The sequence below is a fragment of the Lygodium microphyllum genome, chromosome 24 (genome assembly GCF_053477565.2).
Source record: "Lygodium microphyllum isolate KBCC chromosome 24, Lygodium_microphyllum_v1.1.10, whole genome shotgun sequence".
Classification (NCBI taxonomy): Eukaryota; Viridiplantae; Streptophyta; class Polypodiopsida; order Schizaeales; family Lygodiaceae; genus Lygodium; species Lygodium microphyllum.
The window spans coordinates 61,478,537-61,492,155 of record NC_141158.1 but is presented as its reverse complement, the minus strand read 5'-3'; the positions used below and the strand labels follow the sequence as shown (position 1 = coordinate 61,492,155).

The following is a 13,619-nucleotide window of genomic DNA, read 5'->3' as shown; positions in this document are numbered from 1 at the left end:
TCCAAGCATTTACTGTATCAATTTGAATTGTTTTGTTATCGGCCCTCTCACTTGTGTCTTCAAATTGTTTCATCGCCGGTGACTGCTCTTCAATTGGCCTCTCTATAAAGCTCTTCATTTGGGTTGGTGGTGGGCAAGGAGAGATGGGAGAGAATCTACAATTTTGGACCACAGCGTACCAAACTTTTTGTGTGTTATAGGAGGGCTGAAAAATAGATACACGTATAAATAATTATCTCTTAATTGGCCCCAAAAACACAATTTGCTCTCATCAATCTCTACACATACACACACACACACACCCTCTCTCTCCCTCCCTCTCTCTCTCTCTCTCTCTCTGCTTCTGTGTAATTTTGTGTGGCCCCTGGTTTCTGGCGTCGATATGACGAAGGCGTCCCTAAAGGCGAGGTACGAGCCCTCTTCTCAGACGGCCGCAGCCTCCCTGTCTGTCGGAGTGGGCGACCTCAAGCTCAAGGCCTCCTGCACCGATCGCACCTTCGAGGATGGCCCCTCCCTCTCTGGCGTCTCCCTCGGCATCGAGAAGCCCGGCCTCTTCATCATGGACTACGACCTTCCCAGGAAGGTACATTCTTTTCTTTCCCCTGCTTTGTCTCTTCACGCACGGAGAGGGAAAGAGGGAGGGAGGGAGGCAGTGTGTGCTCAGGACATCTCTGGTTCTTATTTTGCTCCGCGGATTCTTCATTTTTACTTGCTGGAGCGGCCCCGATCTGAATTGCGTTCATGGACCTCGTATTGGTTTAGGTAAATAATTGCACCTCTACAGAAGGAAACACAGCTTTGTCACGAAATCTGCCTATTTATTCAAGTGTTAAGCCATCAATTCGTGGGAGAATTATAGGTTTATGTCTAACAGGAATTAAGTTTGGAAGGTACAGAAGAAAAAATTTAACATTTCCTTAGTTGCAGAGAGAGTTCCAGCTCCTTTATGCTTTAGACGCACATCAAAGGCTACTCTATTCTAAGCAAATAGAAAGCTTTTGAACAATCCTATCCTAGTGCTTCGAGATCACATAGTGAATATCAGATCAAACTTCGGTATAGACAAATTGCGGCTTTGTCTACTGCAGGTATAGCAAATTGTGGCTTTTTTCTTTTCTCCTGTGTTCACATCAGGACCTTTCCCAGCTCTTGGATAAATGGGCATGCTTTGGCTCTAGGGTATGCATTGTGCTAGCACTGATTTCAGAAATCAGTTTGCAGCATGCATCTTTTCTTGTGCGGTTAATCACATTTTGAACATGGCTATGCAGCAACTCTCGATTGTTTAACTATTTTTTTAAACATTGATGTAAGTGTCACAATTGGTGCCAGAGGCTAGATCCAAGGACCTATTTTTTCTGCTTCCCATTATGCCTTTCCATGTTGCTACTGGCACAGAGGACATGGTGATACCTTACATGCAGCAGTTGCCAGAGCAATCTGCTGAGATGAAGGATAGTGCTACAAGTGAAGGCCCCTTCTGTGATTATTCTCTTCTTAGGCATTCTGCAGGAAGACTACCTTTTGTTCCTTTGGCTTCAACTACACAATGCAGAATGCCAAGCTTAACATGCTGGATGAGGTTATGACTTCATTTCATTCAGCACTTTATGTATATCACAAAATTCTAGTGCCACTTGCTTTTTGGCAAATGTAGGGGAAGAGGCTGTACCTAACCAGAAACATTGCTTGTTGAAAGGTATGAAACTAGACAAATGAGAACTGGGGAGGAGTGTTCTCAAAAAATACATCATCATGTTATCACCTCATCTTTATCCAGATCAGACAATATCCCTTGGTCATTCAGTTGAAACCAGTGCACAGCTAACTTGGACTTTCATCCAAATTTTTCTTTTGGGCCTTCGAAACTTCAAGCCATGTCCACAATGGTCCTGCAACACCACTCTGAGATTGTTTGCAGCATTGGCAAACTTCTGAATTCAAATTGAATTGAACGTCCCACTCATATCTTCTGTGCTTCATCTCCACCCATGGTATAAGAGCTCATGTTTTGAGGTTTACAGTCTGATCATACCTAGTTGCTTTGCCTTTGGCGCTTTACTAAGGAGGTTAATCATTATTTCTATGATACTTGACCATACTACTAATTGTGCTAATGTATGTTTAATAGCAGCTTTACTAAATAGGGATTGGACAGATGTATTAGTTCAGGCCGTTGTAGTTTCTTGCAGAGGTGTATGTATGTATACAGGAATTGTGCTAGCATTACAAGTGATATGAACATGGACACATGGTTGCTTAGTTGGAGTATGTTCTTAGAATTTTAAGTTTCTACGATATTGTTTGCCATTTGCTACTGCAACTACAGTATGGATGTGAAGAAGGTAAACCTTTTGCAGTCTTCACCAAAGATTCAAACTTTCATTTCATCCATGGCCTTCATTATGAGAATAATTATAAAGATGGTAAGATCATTTGAATGGAACAAGTAGGAACTGCTTGACTAGCATACGGCACGTACTGTGGATTTGAAATTAACAAATTCGTTTGAACCTTTCATTGACTGGGACCATCATATATGCAGGCAGCCAGGTTCCAATTCATGAATTCAGCTAAGATTTATGGTAAACAATTGAAGTTAACCTACATACATCCACAGAAAGCCAATGCTACTGTGCTAGAGAGCACCTTAGCATTTGATTCTGCAAACAAGCTGACTGGCAAGTACAGCTTCCATTCTGGAAAGGGATCCTTGAAATATTCATATGTGCACAGTTCAGGTGCTACTTTCGAGCCTTCTTACGATTTTCAATCAGAAGCTTGGAGCTTTGCTGCATCACAGAAGATTGCAGGAGAGAACACAGTGAAAACAACGTATGAGACATCGAAGAGTACGCTGGGGTTGGAGTGGACACGAGAATCTAAAGAGTCTGGTTCTTTCAAGGTGATCTTCTAACTATCATGCATTGTTATGAGACTTTGTTGGTTTGGAATATGCTGATAGTTTTCGGGAGATAATGCCAATGAAGACTTAGTGTCTTCTCTTTTTAGGGTACTTAGTGGGTGCGTAGAGTCAAATTGTTCAGAAGGAGTAACTGCAATCAATTTAGTTGACCATCTGGAATGACACAGAGCAATCCTGTGAGCTACTTTGTGTATTTCTTTTTTTGTGTTTTGTTTTTCTGCTTCAACAGTTTAACTCTGAGATGACAATGAGTAGGAATGCACTTGTTTGATGGCATTTTTACAGTGGGGCAGGCATGTACTATGTAAAACTTCTTGTTTCAGTATTTCGTAGATCGGGTGGGTTTCTGAGAGGTTTAAGGAAAGCCGTTGATACAAACACGTGATGAATGGTGTGAGGTATAGGTTCAGTGTTGCAAGAATGATGTCTGTGCAGGGATACTCAATATGAAATTAGATACCAGCCAATGGTCAGGGGCTGTAACATTGGTGATATATTTAGGATTGGTGAATTGGCAAGTCCTTGATTCTGGCAGCCAATTAAGTGCTCGTGCATGAATACTTAGTGTGGATTTTTGTTGCATATTGTCATGTCAAGTACCTTTGCTGATGCGTCTGTTAGGAAACATGTAAATGTTTCATTGAACAATCTATGGCTTTTCAGTTTTTTTAGCATCTGAGCTTAAACCAATTGGTTATCCTGATATGTTGTGCATAAATGATGCAGGTATCCTGCACAGTTCAAGCTAAAGAGATGAAGAACCCCAAGCTTTCTTTTGAAAGGACGTGGAATCTGGAGTTCTAGAGGTTTATTTTTCACCAATATGAGGATTCTGGAGGTTTTTTGCACCAGATAATGGTGTATTCCAAATGAGTAATTTATACCATCAGTGCCTGATCTCTGGTGGTGCATCTGGGGGACACTAGACACTTATCCAGTAAAATAATTACACTCCTATTGGATTGAAACCATTTTGACACTGCAGTGTACTGGTCTGTACTGCAGATTCACTTGCCTGGTTCTGAAATTCTTTCACACTGGACACCCCACCTGAAATGAGACTAGAAATTTGATTCTTTCCTTTTTGTGTATCAAAAGAATCACATCGTAAAATGGTCCCAATTATTTGTTTTCTATTACATCTTCAACTCTGTATACTGACTATTGAACATGTTCCTCAGCCTGTATACTGGCTAGTTAACAGTAGCGTTATGGTGGGGTTCATTGTTTGCAAACTTGTCTTCTGTGTGCAAGTTGCAGTAAGTAGCATTTTCCTGCCTGCCTCGTGTGATTTTATCTAGGAAGTGAAGCATAATAATGGAATCTTTAAGTTTTGTCATGGAACACCTATAGATCAGTCATTGTTGGGACTGTCAACTATATACAAGAGTGGTTACATTGTCTGCTGGTCTATTACATACTTTTATTTACTAGTCTAATACAAGTGCCAAGATCTAAGTGGTTCATCAACAAACACTTGCCTTCCTGATTCAAGTTTTAACATGCCAACTTGCAGAGGTGGAGAGAGGGAGACCCTGAGGGTAGGCACAACATAGTCTGGGGGCATGGCAATGTATGGAACCTAGTGACCTCCTATACTAATTTTATGAATAGAGGTGATCACCATCAGAGAGCAATAGATGATAGAGACCATGAGGCTAGTGGCATTATGGGGAGGCCTAGCTCTATTATGCCTACACTATGCCTCCTAGATTTAGAGCAGAGTCTTGGGTTGGCACTTGCTTGGGATTCTGAGGGCTGGGTCATGGTATGAAGGGGATTTTCATACACAAATGGCAATTATTTTTGAGCAAGGAGTCAAGCGAGCTGTGGAGTGACATTGAGAATATGAATGGATCATTTTTTGTGCTAAATTACAATAGCTAATTACCAAAGTTCTAGCATCATTTCAATGTTCGAAATATTATTTGATTTATATCAATAAATTTCGTTGCAAATGTTTTGGTTTGTCATATTTTGTTTTCATCATGTATCGCCTTGACCCAAGCAAAACTGCGGTGATTGGCCATTTGTCTTGAAATGTGTGCAAGCACAAGTAGAGAATAGCCCACAACTCTATAAGAGGCTACTCGTGCATGTGCAAGTGGACAAAAAATCCACACCTTTGCAAGGGGCCAATCCATCACAATTAACCACACTTTGTGAGAAACTAGTCCTCTTGGAAAGTGTGACTATGAAGCCAAGTAACGATAAGAGGAAAACATATACACTTAGAAGTGTGCATGCATGAGCAAATAGTAGGACATACCTTTGCAAGAAGGCACTCAGAAGACGAACATGAGGTAAGATTATACCCCCTTTAAACATGTCAGGATCACACAAGCTTGGTGTGCATGCATGTATTGCATCATTTGCAACACACATGATACTCTCAAAGAAGGGGTTCATTCACAAGCGAAATTGCTATGGTACTAAGTAGCACATTGATAACACTCTTCAATCTAGATGTGATATAGTGCTTTGATAGTGAGCTAGCAACCTAATGTTCCTAATTATCATCCATTGTGTGCATGTTAGTCCTTTAGTATGCCATGATAATTCACGTTCATAAATTGCTAATTAGCACACCTTGTGCTACAATACTAGTTAGCTATGCTAGGTTGTTGGAGAATAGGGTTGTTGGCTTGTTGACATGGGTGTTTAGTGTGATATTGCAAATTAAATTATAGTATAGATTGATGTGTGGCATGAAGAAAGCAATCAAAAACTCATTATTGTATGTCTCAGACTAGAGATTGATATATGTGGATGGGGTTTTAAGTTAGCCATGGCTAGAACCTATAGTTGAAGAGGGGGGGTGATAAGCGAAGCAAGGAAGAAGTGAGCTCAGGATGGTTTAGGCCAGCGAGTATGATCCACCATTAGTGCCAAACATTATTCTTATCTTTGTGTCTTTAGTTTTGCTACGTAAAATGATTTGCTCAATGATCAAAATACGTAGATAGGTATTTTTAAATTGTTACTTATTGTGGTTATGGTTATGGTTGTGTTTTAGTCTTGTTGAATTCAATACGCTTAATATGGTCCAAAGTGAAGTTGGATTGGAACCTAAGATGATTAATGGTGTGTCATGTACTTGTGGATACAGTTTATGCATTGACATGTGTGCAAGCTCTCTATTGAACATCAAATAATCAATGCTCTAGAATCTAGATAATATAATTAGCATGATAAGAAATATGATCAAGATTAAGGATTTTTACATCTTGAGTTTCTTCAAGGTCTATTTCTATAATGTTTACAACTTGAATAGTAATGTTTGGTAGTAGCATTGGTGGCTCATACCATGGATCTTTGAAGTAGACAATCACCTTACCTCCAAGCATTTCTAGCTCAACATTGCTCATTTTGCTAATTGAGCATATATGAAAGGGTCTCAATTCAATTTTTGTCTATGTCCTTCGATTGAATAAAGCAAAATAATGTCACGTTTCTTGAGGTCCCATCATTTGACAAGTTTGTTAAACTGTAAACGCCCCGAACAACGTAGTATGCTTAACAATTATGATATTCGCTTGTTTTCGAGATTTAATATAAAAGAGAATGAACACTTAAAGTTGAAAATGAAAATTACTCACAAAATTACAGCCATGAAAATGTAAAAGTAACGGAGACAAGATTGAGGGTTGAAGATGGGCAACCCCCCCCGAAGGAATGCATTTCTGCTCAACCCAAGTCCCTTAGGGAAGAGCTCAGTTACAATCAACCTGAGAGTGAGAAGAAGTAATTCTCACTCTCACAAGATCATGCAGAGATGTACAAACACACATGCATTATCTATTATGCAATGATAAGAACTGATTTCTTTACAGTATGAGAGAAGAAAAAGGGAAATTCAGCCTTTCTCCATCGTTGATCAGCAGTACATGGATAGGGCTTGCTTCTTGTAGCTAAAATGGAAGAAAAAGCTCGAGAAGGAGGTGTTGTGATGAATTTACAGGCTTTCTGTCCTGTAAATAGCAATGATAGAAGAGGGAATATGGAGGAATTTGATAATGAAGAAGTGGGGAATGATGATGGGGCCAGTTTCTGGCTATCTGTGGGTGCTGTACATGAGTTTACAGCGAAGAAAAATGATGTTGAATGAAGAAAAACGAGCTCTTATTTATAGGAGAGGGGAGAGCTAGTACAAAAGGGGAAAGTGGAGTAGCACAAGACAAGTGTCCAGCCACATGTCATGAGATGTGACAAGTGGTGGGACACTTGGAAACTTGTGTGACAAGTGTCTTGACACTTGTCTCTTCTCTATGGCCTTCCTTTTTGGGTTGAATACTGTCAAGAATAGAAACAACCAAATTTAGTAAGCACAGTCAGAGTACAGAACTTACTATTTTTAGAATGACATCCCTATTTTTTAGGACTAGTATTTTTAGGCTAATTCGAGGCTCCTAAAATTTAGGGACCTCCTAAAATTTAGGGATCTCCTAGAATTTAGGGACCCCCCAATATGGGTATCATATGAAAGCTTTTTCCGTGTACATCGCAAAAATGGTATTCGAATCTTCATGTGACTTTCCTATGCAAAGAAATGTGCATTTCAAGCTTTCAGCCCACACATGCACATTATACAAGCATTTCATGATCATGCCATCTTGTTGATTGTAACTGTCTGTTCTGGTGGATCTAGCCCACACTTCAAGGCATCAATCCTTTCTGTGTGCGAGTCTAACCCTGATATGCGTGAGTTCTAGTCACAGGCGCCCAATCGGGTCATATAGGTGGAAGTGTGAACTATCTTTTCTCTAACCCACCGTGTGGGTCCACCATAACCTGTGACCACTCATCAGTGGCCAGCTCCAATGCACTTTTCTTTATATCTAATTAGTGCAAAGGAAATAAATTTAATAAATCATTATATAGACAAATTAATGAAAAAGGATACAAATTCTGTTTCTATAGAGTTATGACATAAACCATGCCTTTTGACATGCCTTTTCGTAGATTAATGCATGCATGGCCAATAAGCACGTTTTCAGTAATCATTCTAGCTCTATGAGATGCTTGGTTCAAGCTCTATTGCCTTCCTATCATTCTCATGTTGCTACCCATAGACTAGGAATTAAAGACTCATTCAATAAGTATAATGGTATTAGTGCCATAGTTAATCTAAATGGATTCTAGCCTAATGTAGTCTTGTAAGTTATTGGATAGGCCCATAGCATGAGTTTATTATTTGAGCCACTTCTAGAGATAGAAGTAGTCTAGGGGAGTAAGTCCCCTAGTTACAATCTCAATGGGATAGCAAAATCTCGAGATGACTTTGCTCCCATGAGAACTTAGATGTGGTTCTAGCATCATTTTTTCATGCTACCCTTGCCACAACCCATTTCATAAGATAGTCTTGACAACAATTATTAAATACCTTGCTTCAGAGTAGTGAGTTATAAGATTAGCGAATCCTTTGAAGTTGATTCTCCATTTCACAAAGGGTTGATGGGTGACTATAAGTATCTGTTGGGCTACACACATAATGGTCACGACATTGGAGGGAGTCTTATTATTTCAAGAGTTTCAACCTCCTTAGTCGACTACCTCTCACATACCCCTCTCGTGCTCCACTCAAAACTAACAGTGTATCACTTCTTCCAACCCTCAAAAGTAAAGGATACAAGACTAGTATTGGGATATAATGGACTTATCGTTTTACCTTCCCACATTGTAGTCCAATACTTAAAGGCTCCATGATCCAAGTGTTTGCTCCAAAAGCCACAAAACTCCTTTGCATATGGCTCTTGCACGCCACCATTGAGAGAAGCATTGCTTACATGCATCCTCAACTCTACCTCTTACCAATATGTGATGGAGAGAAGAAAAGCAAGCAATGGAGAACAACTTTACCTCACCAAGTCCCTCACTCTTGCATACATTCTCAATCTCACTCTCTCCTTCACTCTCAATAAGGTTGCACAACAAAATTGGAAAACAAGAAGAGTAGTAGCTAAAGTTTGCACACTTGTTCCATTCATTTTCAAGCCTTATATTAAAAAAAAATTAGGGTTAGTCCCCCTTGTAAAATAGGGTTAGGATTAGGATTAGTCCCCCTTGTAAATTAGGGTTTCCATCACTTTTGGGCATCCTATGCTCTTTATGCACCCATGATTGGTCCTCTTCTTAGTGTAGGCTTCTTCTTAAGGTGATTGGACATAGTCTAGGCTGAAACTAAATTAAATACATTGTGATGACCCTCACTTATTTTTAATGGTGTTTTTTTAAAATCCTAAGCACTTTAATAATATAGAATGCATTGCACCAAAGTGCTATACATTTTTAAATTTTTAATTGATACTTTTTTTTCATATACTAGTGTACGATTGATATACTAGTGTACTAAGGTGCTATACATTTTTAAATTTTTAATTGATACTTTTTTTCATATACTAGTGTACGATTGATATGCTATAATAAGTTGCATAAACTTAATAGTAATTTATTTTTATTTTTATTTGGTATGAAATAAAAATTATTTTGAAATATTCGCCTTTTGATGTTCTTTGAACATTTCAAATCTTGTAGGCCTTCCTATCAGTTGTGTGAGTTGGGATTAGCATCTTGTCAAATCTATTCCTTAGTAGCTTACAATATGCATGTCCTTGTCCATCATAGTTATTCTATGAGCATGTGCAACACACTGTCTTGTAGGAAATATACAAGGAAGTCCTCTTGAAGGCATGCAAGGTCACTTGACTACCATCTTACACTCATTCCATACTTGTCATAAATGTCCTTATAACATACCTAAAAAATGGAGCCTTGGGAATAAGAAGATGGAACTCTTTTCGTGTTGTTGTGGTCTCCCTGAGGGCATTACAATGCAAACTCACTCCATTATAAATATTTAAGCTTTGGCTTTTGAGGAAGACATGTCAAGTTCATGATGCTATGTCTTCCTCAACATTCATTTGTTGCTTAGCATCACCTTCATGATGCTACTATGGTTGGGTCTCATTATCTATACCTTGAGCTGTGGTGGGTTTCCCTCTCCTTGGAGAGTTGGTTTGGCATATAGGGCGTCCAATACTGTTAGATGATTACGATGAGCATAGCCATAGCATTGTGGCAATTTTTGGAGGACGAGGAAATGGACAATGACATTGTTTCCTTGATGCTACATGGTTCCCTTCCGCTCCCCCTTCTATCATTCCATGCCTTTCCAATCATCGAAAGAGTCATCCCCCCATTCCTCTGTCAGTGATGATGATGACAACCTGGATCATTGTTGTCTTATGCTTCTCCTGTCCACCTTACACTACATGGTGTGCATAATTGACTTGCACAAGCCATTTGCATTTGGTATGTGATATATAAAACCAAGGTCGCTACATCATTGGCACACATTTTTACATTATGTGGAGGAGGAGGATTTGAGGTTTGAGGAAAATATCAAAATACCTCGAGACCTTTATATTTTTATTTGTGACATGCTCCAACCCTGATTGCAAAAAAAGCCCATACCATAGGGATTGAACACTACCAACATGCGTCATACATATTGAGATGAAGGTCGCAATTTCTCTTCAATGCATTGGGTCCAATATGCAGCTATCAGATATCTTTGAGCTGTGATGTTGCCCCACCCACCATATCTAGGATCCTGCATCAATTTGTGGATGCACTTGTCACCCATATGCATCGCTTCATTTATTGGCCGTGGTTGGTTGTGGACTGCCCAAGAACTTCAAGAAATAAAAGATGGGATTGAAGCTCTCCAAGGTTTCCCCAATTGTTGTGGTGCACTTGATAATTGCCACATTGAAATTGAACACTCTCTAGTGAGGCATTGCCCATCACTTTGGTCCTAACTCCTTTTCCAAGGATGTTTATGGTAAGATGGTAGCCTTGTTTGCAGGCAAGAGCTCCACAACTCCTGACTCCTTCACCATTGATACTGGCAATATCAAATGTAGACTCAATCATGCAATGTTTAAGTTCTATCTATTTTTAATGGCTCAATGGTTTACTTACTATACTCTTTCGTGATGAAGGCACTCAAGAAGATGGTGTTGGGGATAAAGGCACCTCTGCCTAATCACACGTATATTACTACATTGACAGGACTCACGCTTGCACACTGCAAGTGACAGGCACCCATCATTGTCACTTCATTCTTTATTCTTTTAGTGACATTTGAATAAAGGGAAGGCCAGTCACACATTGTAACTGTCGGAGTTCCCACATTGTGTGTGTGTCTCTCTCTTGCTCCTTCCACCATAGCTCTTGCTCCTGCTCGTGCTTCCACTTCAGGGCCCACCTCCCTTTAATCAGTATTAGAGCCTTCTTCTTCGTGAGCTCAAGATTGGTTCGGCACACATTCAACATTCATTCGAATACCTACATCTTGGTCTTCACTCTTGGCAGTCATATAGCTGCACCTTCGAGCTTCTGGTTGGTATCATCCTTCTTGGGCTCGCATTGGGGCTTCTTGGGAACCCTCATGGCATTCATTTGAACGTATTGGAGCTCTCCTTAGTTTCTTTACTTCAGTTCATAGGGTATAAACAATAGGGCAGCCATGCCTCTTTGCTTCTTGTGAAGCATGCACTTTCTCGTTGCATTTACCCTTCAAGAGGAAGCTTCCTTGGGTCCTTGGGGACCCCCCACACCTAGCCAAAGATTTGTTGAAGCTCCCTAGCCCCTCTAGGATTGAAGATGCCATTAGCATGGCTACTCACAAGTCACGTTTCAGCTTTACCTTTGTCCAGAGCAGCTCTTCCAGGCTTTGGGCACTCGAAAAGAGTTCATCTAATGCATACAAACATGCCTAGAGCTTGGCATTGAAGGCTTTGACCATTAGCATTGGGTTTGGGTTGATATACATTAGTTCCATGACTATTATAAGATTCCACATGCAGTTCACATGCAATATTACATCAGCATTTACAACACTAGTTGTTAATGTCATTTGGTACCCAATTGATGCCCAAATGTCAAGGAATGCCATGCATATGTTATGGGAATGATTGGGAACTAAATTGGGCCCGGTTTTATCTCAATTTAGTAGTCATTTTAGTGCTATAATATACCAGGGCTGAAGCTTATTTGGTCACTTCATGCTTTGCCTATTGGTCACAGGTGCTTCCTTCCTGGGTGATTCATATGACTACACGGATGTATACGGAGGTTGGCACATGTTTTGTATTGCTATAGAATGCCTTTTGAGCTTTGATTGAGCTCCATCTTGGTTGGCATTTGATTGACATTGGTCTACAGTGGCATGCTTTGTGACAGCCATTATGCCTATGGTCTATGCTTGACCCTTCAATACATGCTTTGAGGCATATGTCAGAAATGCACGATCCTTACATTGTCTGTGTTTGATTGCCACTTGGAGCTTTAGTTGGGCTTTCATTTGCATACTTTGGAGCTCTTGGATGCTTATTTGGGTTGTCATAGATTTGGGATTGACTATTACATGATGTACTGGATGCTATAGGTGTTGATGCTCAACCAATGATCCCTTGCATTGGATGCTCCCTTGATATACGGTCTTGGCTCCATGATGTATTATGTATTCACATGCTATCTTTGAGCTTGTTTTCTCGATTGACATTGATATTTCTGCTAGTGGGAGATTCATCCTATCTCTAGATATTGCAGAGCTTGTGGGTTATGTAGTTGAGCTTCTTAAGTATATGAGACTGGGATCTCTTACATGTCTATGCTCTTGATAGATACTTGTCTACACTGGATGCTTTTGGGCTTATGCGATCCGTATTCTCTTTGAGCATACACCCATCTTTGTCAAGACCTGTCAATTAGGCATACACCCAGCTTGGCTTACTGTCTAAGTTCTTTATCCCAAGGGTTGTATCCTCCTATACTAACATCGATTGCTCTGACACATTCGGGTGTTTGGCTCATGGTTCTATTGGAAGAGAGGGAGAGAGATAGAGTGGAGCATAAGATGAGCCTAAGTTCATTGTTGTTCTTCTCCTATTATTCTTCCATCATACTAATTGAAAGAGACTTACACACGTAGGTATGACTAACCAAGACTAACTGTGGTTAAGTCACTGACTACATCGACTTATTGAATGCCACACACATGTACAGCTGTATCCAGCTAATGTCTGTCACACACATAAAGAGATACTGACTGAAGAGTAATGGGAGCTTGATATTCTAACACTCCCCCTCAAGCTCAAACCATCTGATAAACTCCAAGTAGATGTCTGAAGTATATGAACTTTTCTTTACAAAGAGACTTGGTAAATATATTAGCTACCTGGTCTTTAGTCTTCACATGAATCAAGTCAATCTGTCCTGTAAGAACCATTTCTCTGATGAAATGGTAGTAAACCTCAATATGTTTGGACGTAGCATGGTAGACAGGATTGTTAGCCAACATAACATTGCTGAGATTATCACAATGCAATCTCACTCTCCTTTCCAGCTATATTCCCAAGTCTTTTAGTAGTTTTCTTACTCTGCCAACTGATCATACTGCTACCCAATCCAAATGTATAACCACTGGTTGACCTCTTGTCATAGGCACAACCAGCCCAATCAGGATCAATAAACCTTGTCAAGTCAAGGGATTTTCCATATGCATAAAACAACCCATAATCTATAGTACTCTTTACATATCTCATGATCCTCCTAACTGCATCTAAATGTGGTTTTTGAGGCTTCTGCATGAACTGACTAATGAGCACCACTGCATAACATAAGTCAG

General features: G+C 39.9%; 1 protein-coding gene across 1 annotated transcript; it reads left to right on the top strand.

Moving 5' to 3' along the window:
• Nucleotides 1–270: 270 nt before the first annotated feature.
• Nucleotides 271–4,129, top strand: LOC148015154 (outer envelope pore protein 24A, chloroplastic-like). The gene is made up of 3 exons (XM_087665770.1): nucleotides 271–583; nucleotides 2,546–2,905; nucleotides 3,653–4,129. Exons 1-3 carry the CDS (start codon nucleotides 383–385, stop codon nucleotides 3,728–3,730), a joined length of 639 nt encoding a protein of 212 aa, XP_087521896.1. The 5' UTR covers nucleotides 271–382; the 3' UTR covers nucleotides 3,731–4,129.
• Nucleotides 4,130–13,619: the final 9,490 nt, after the last annotated feature.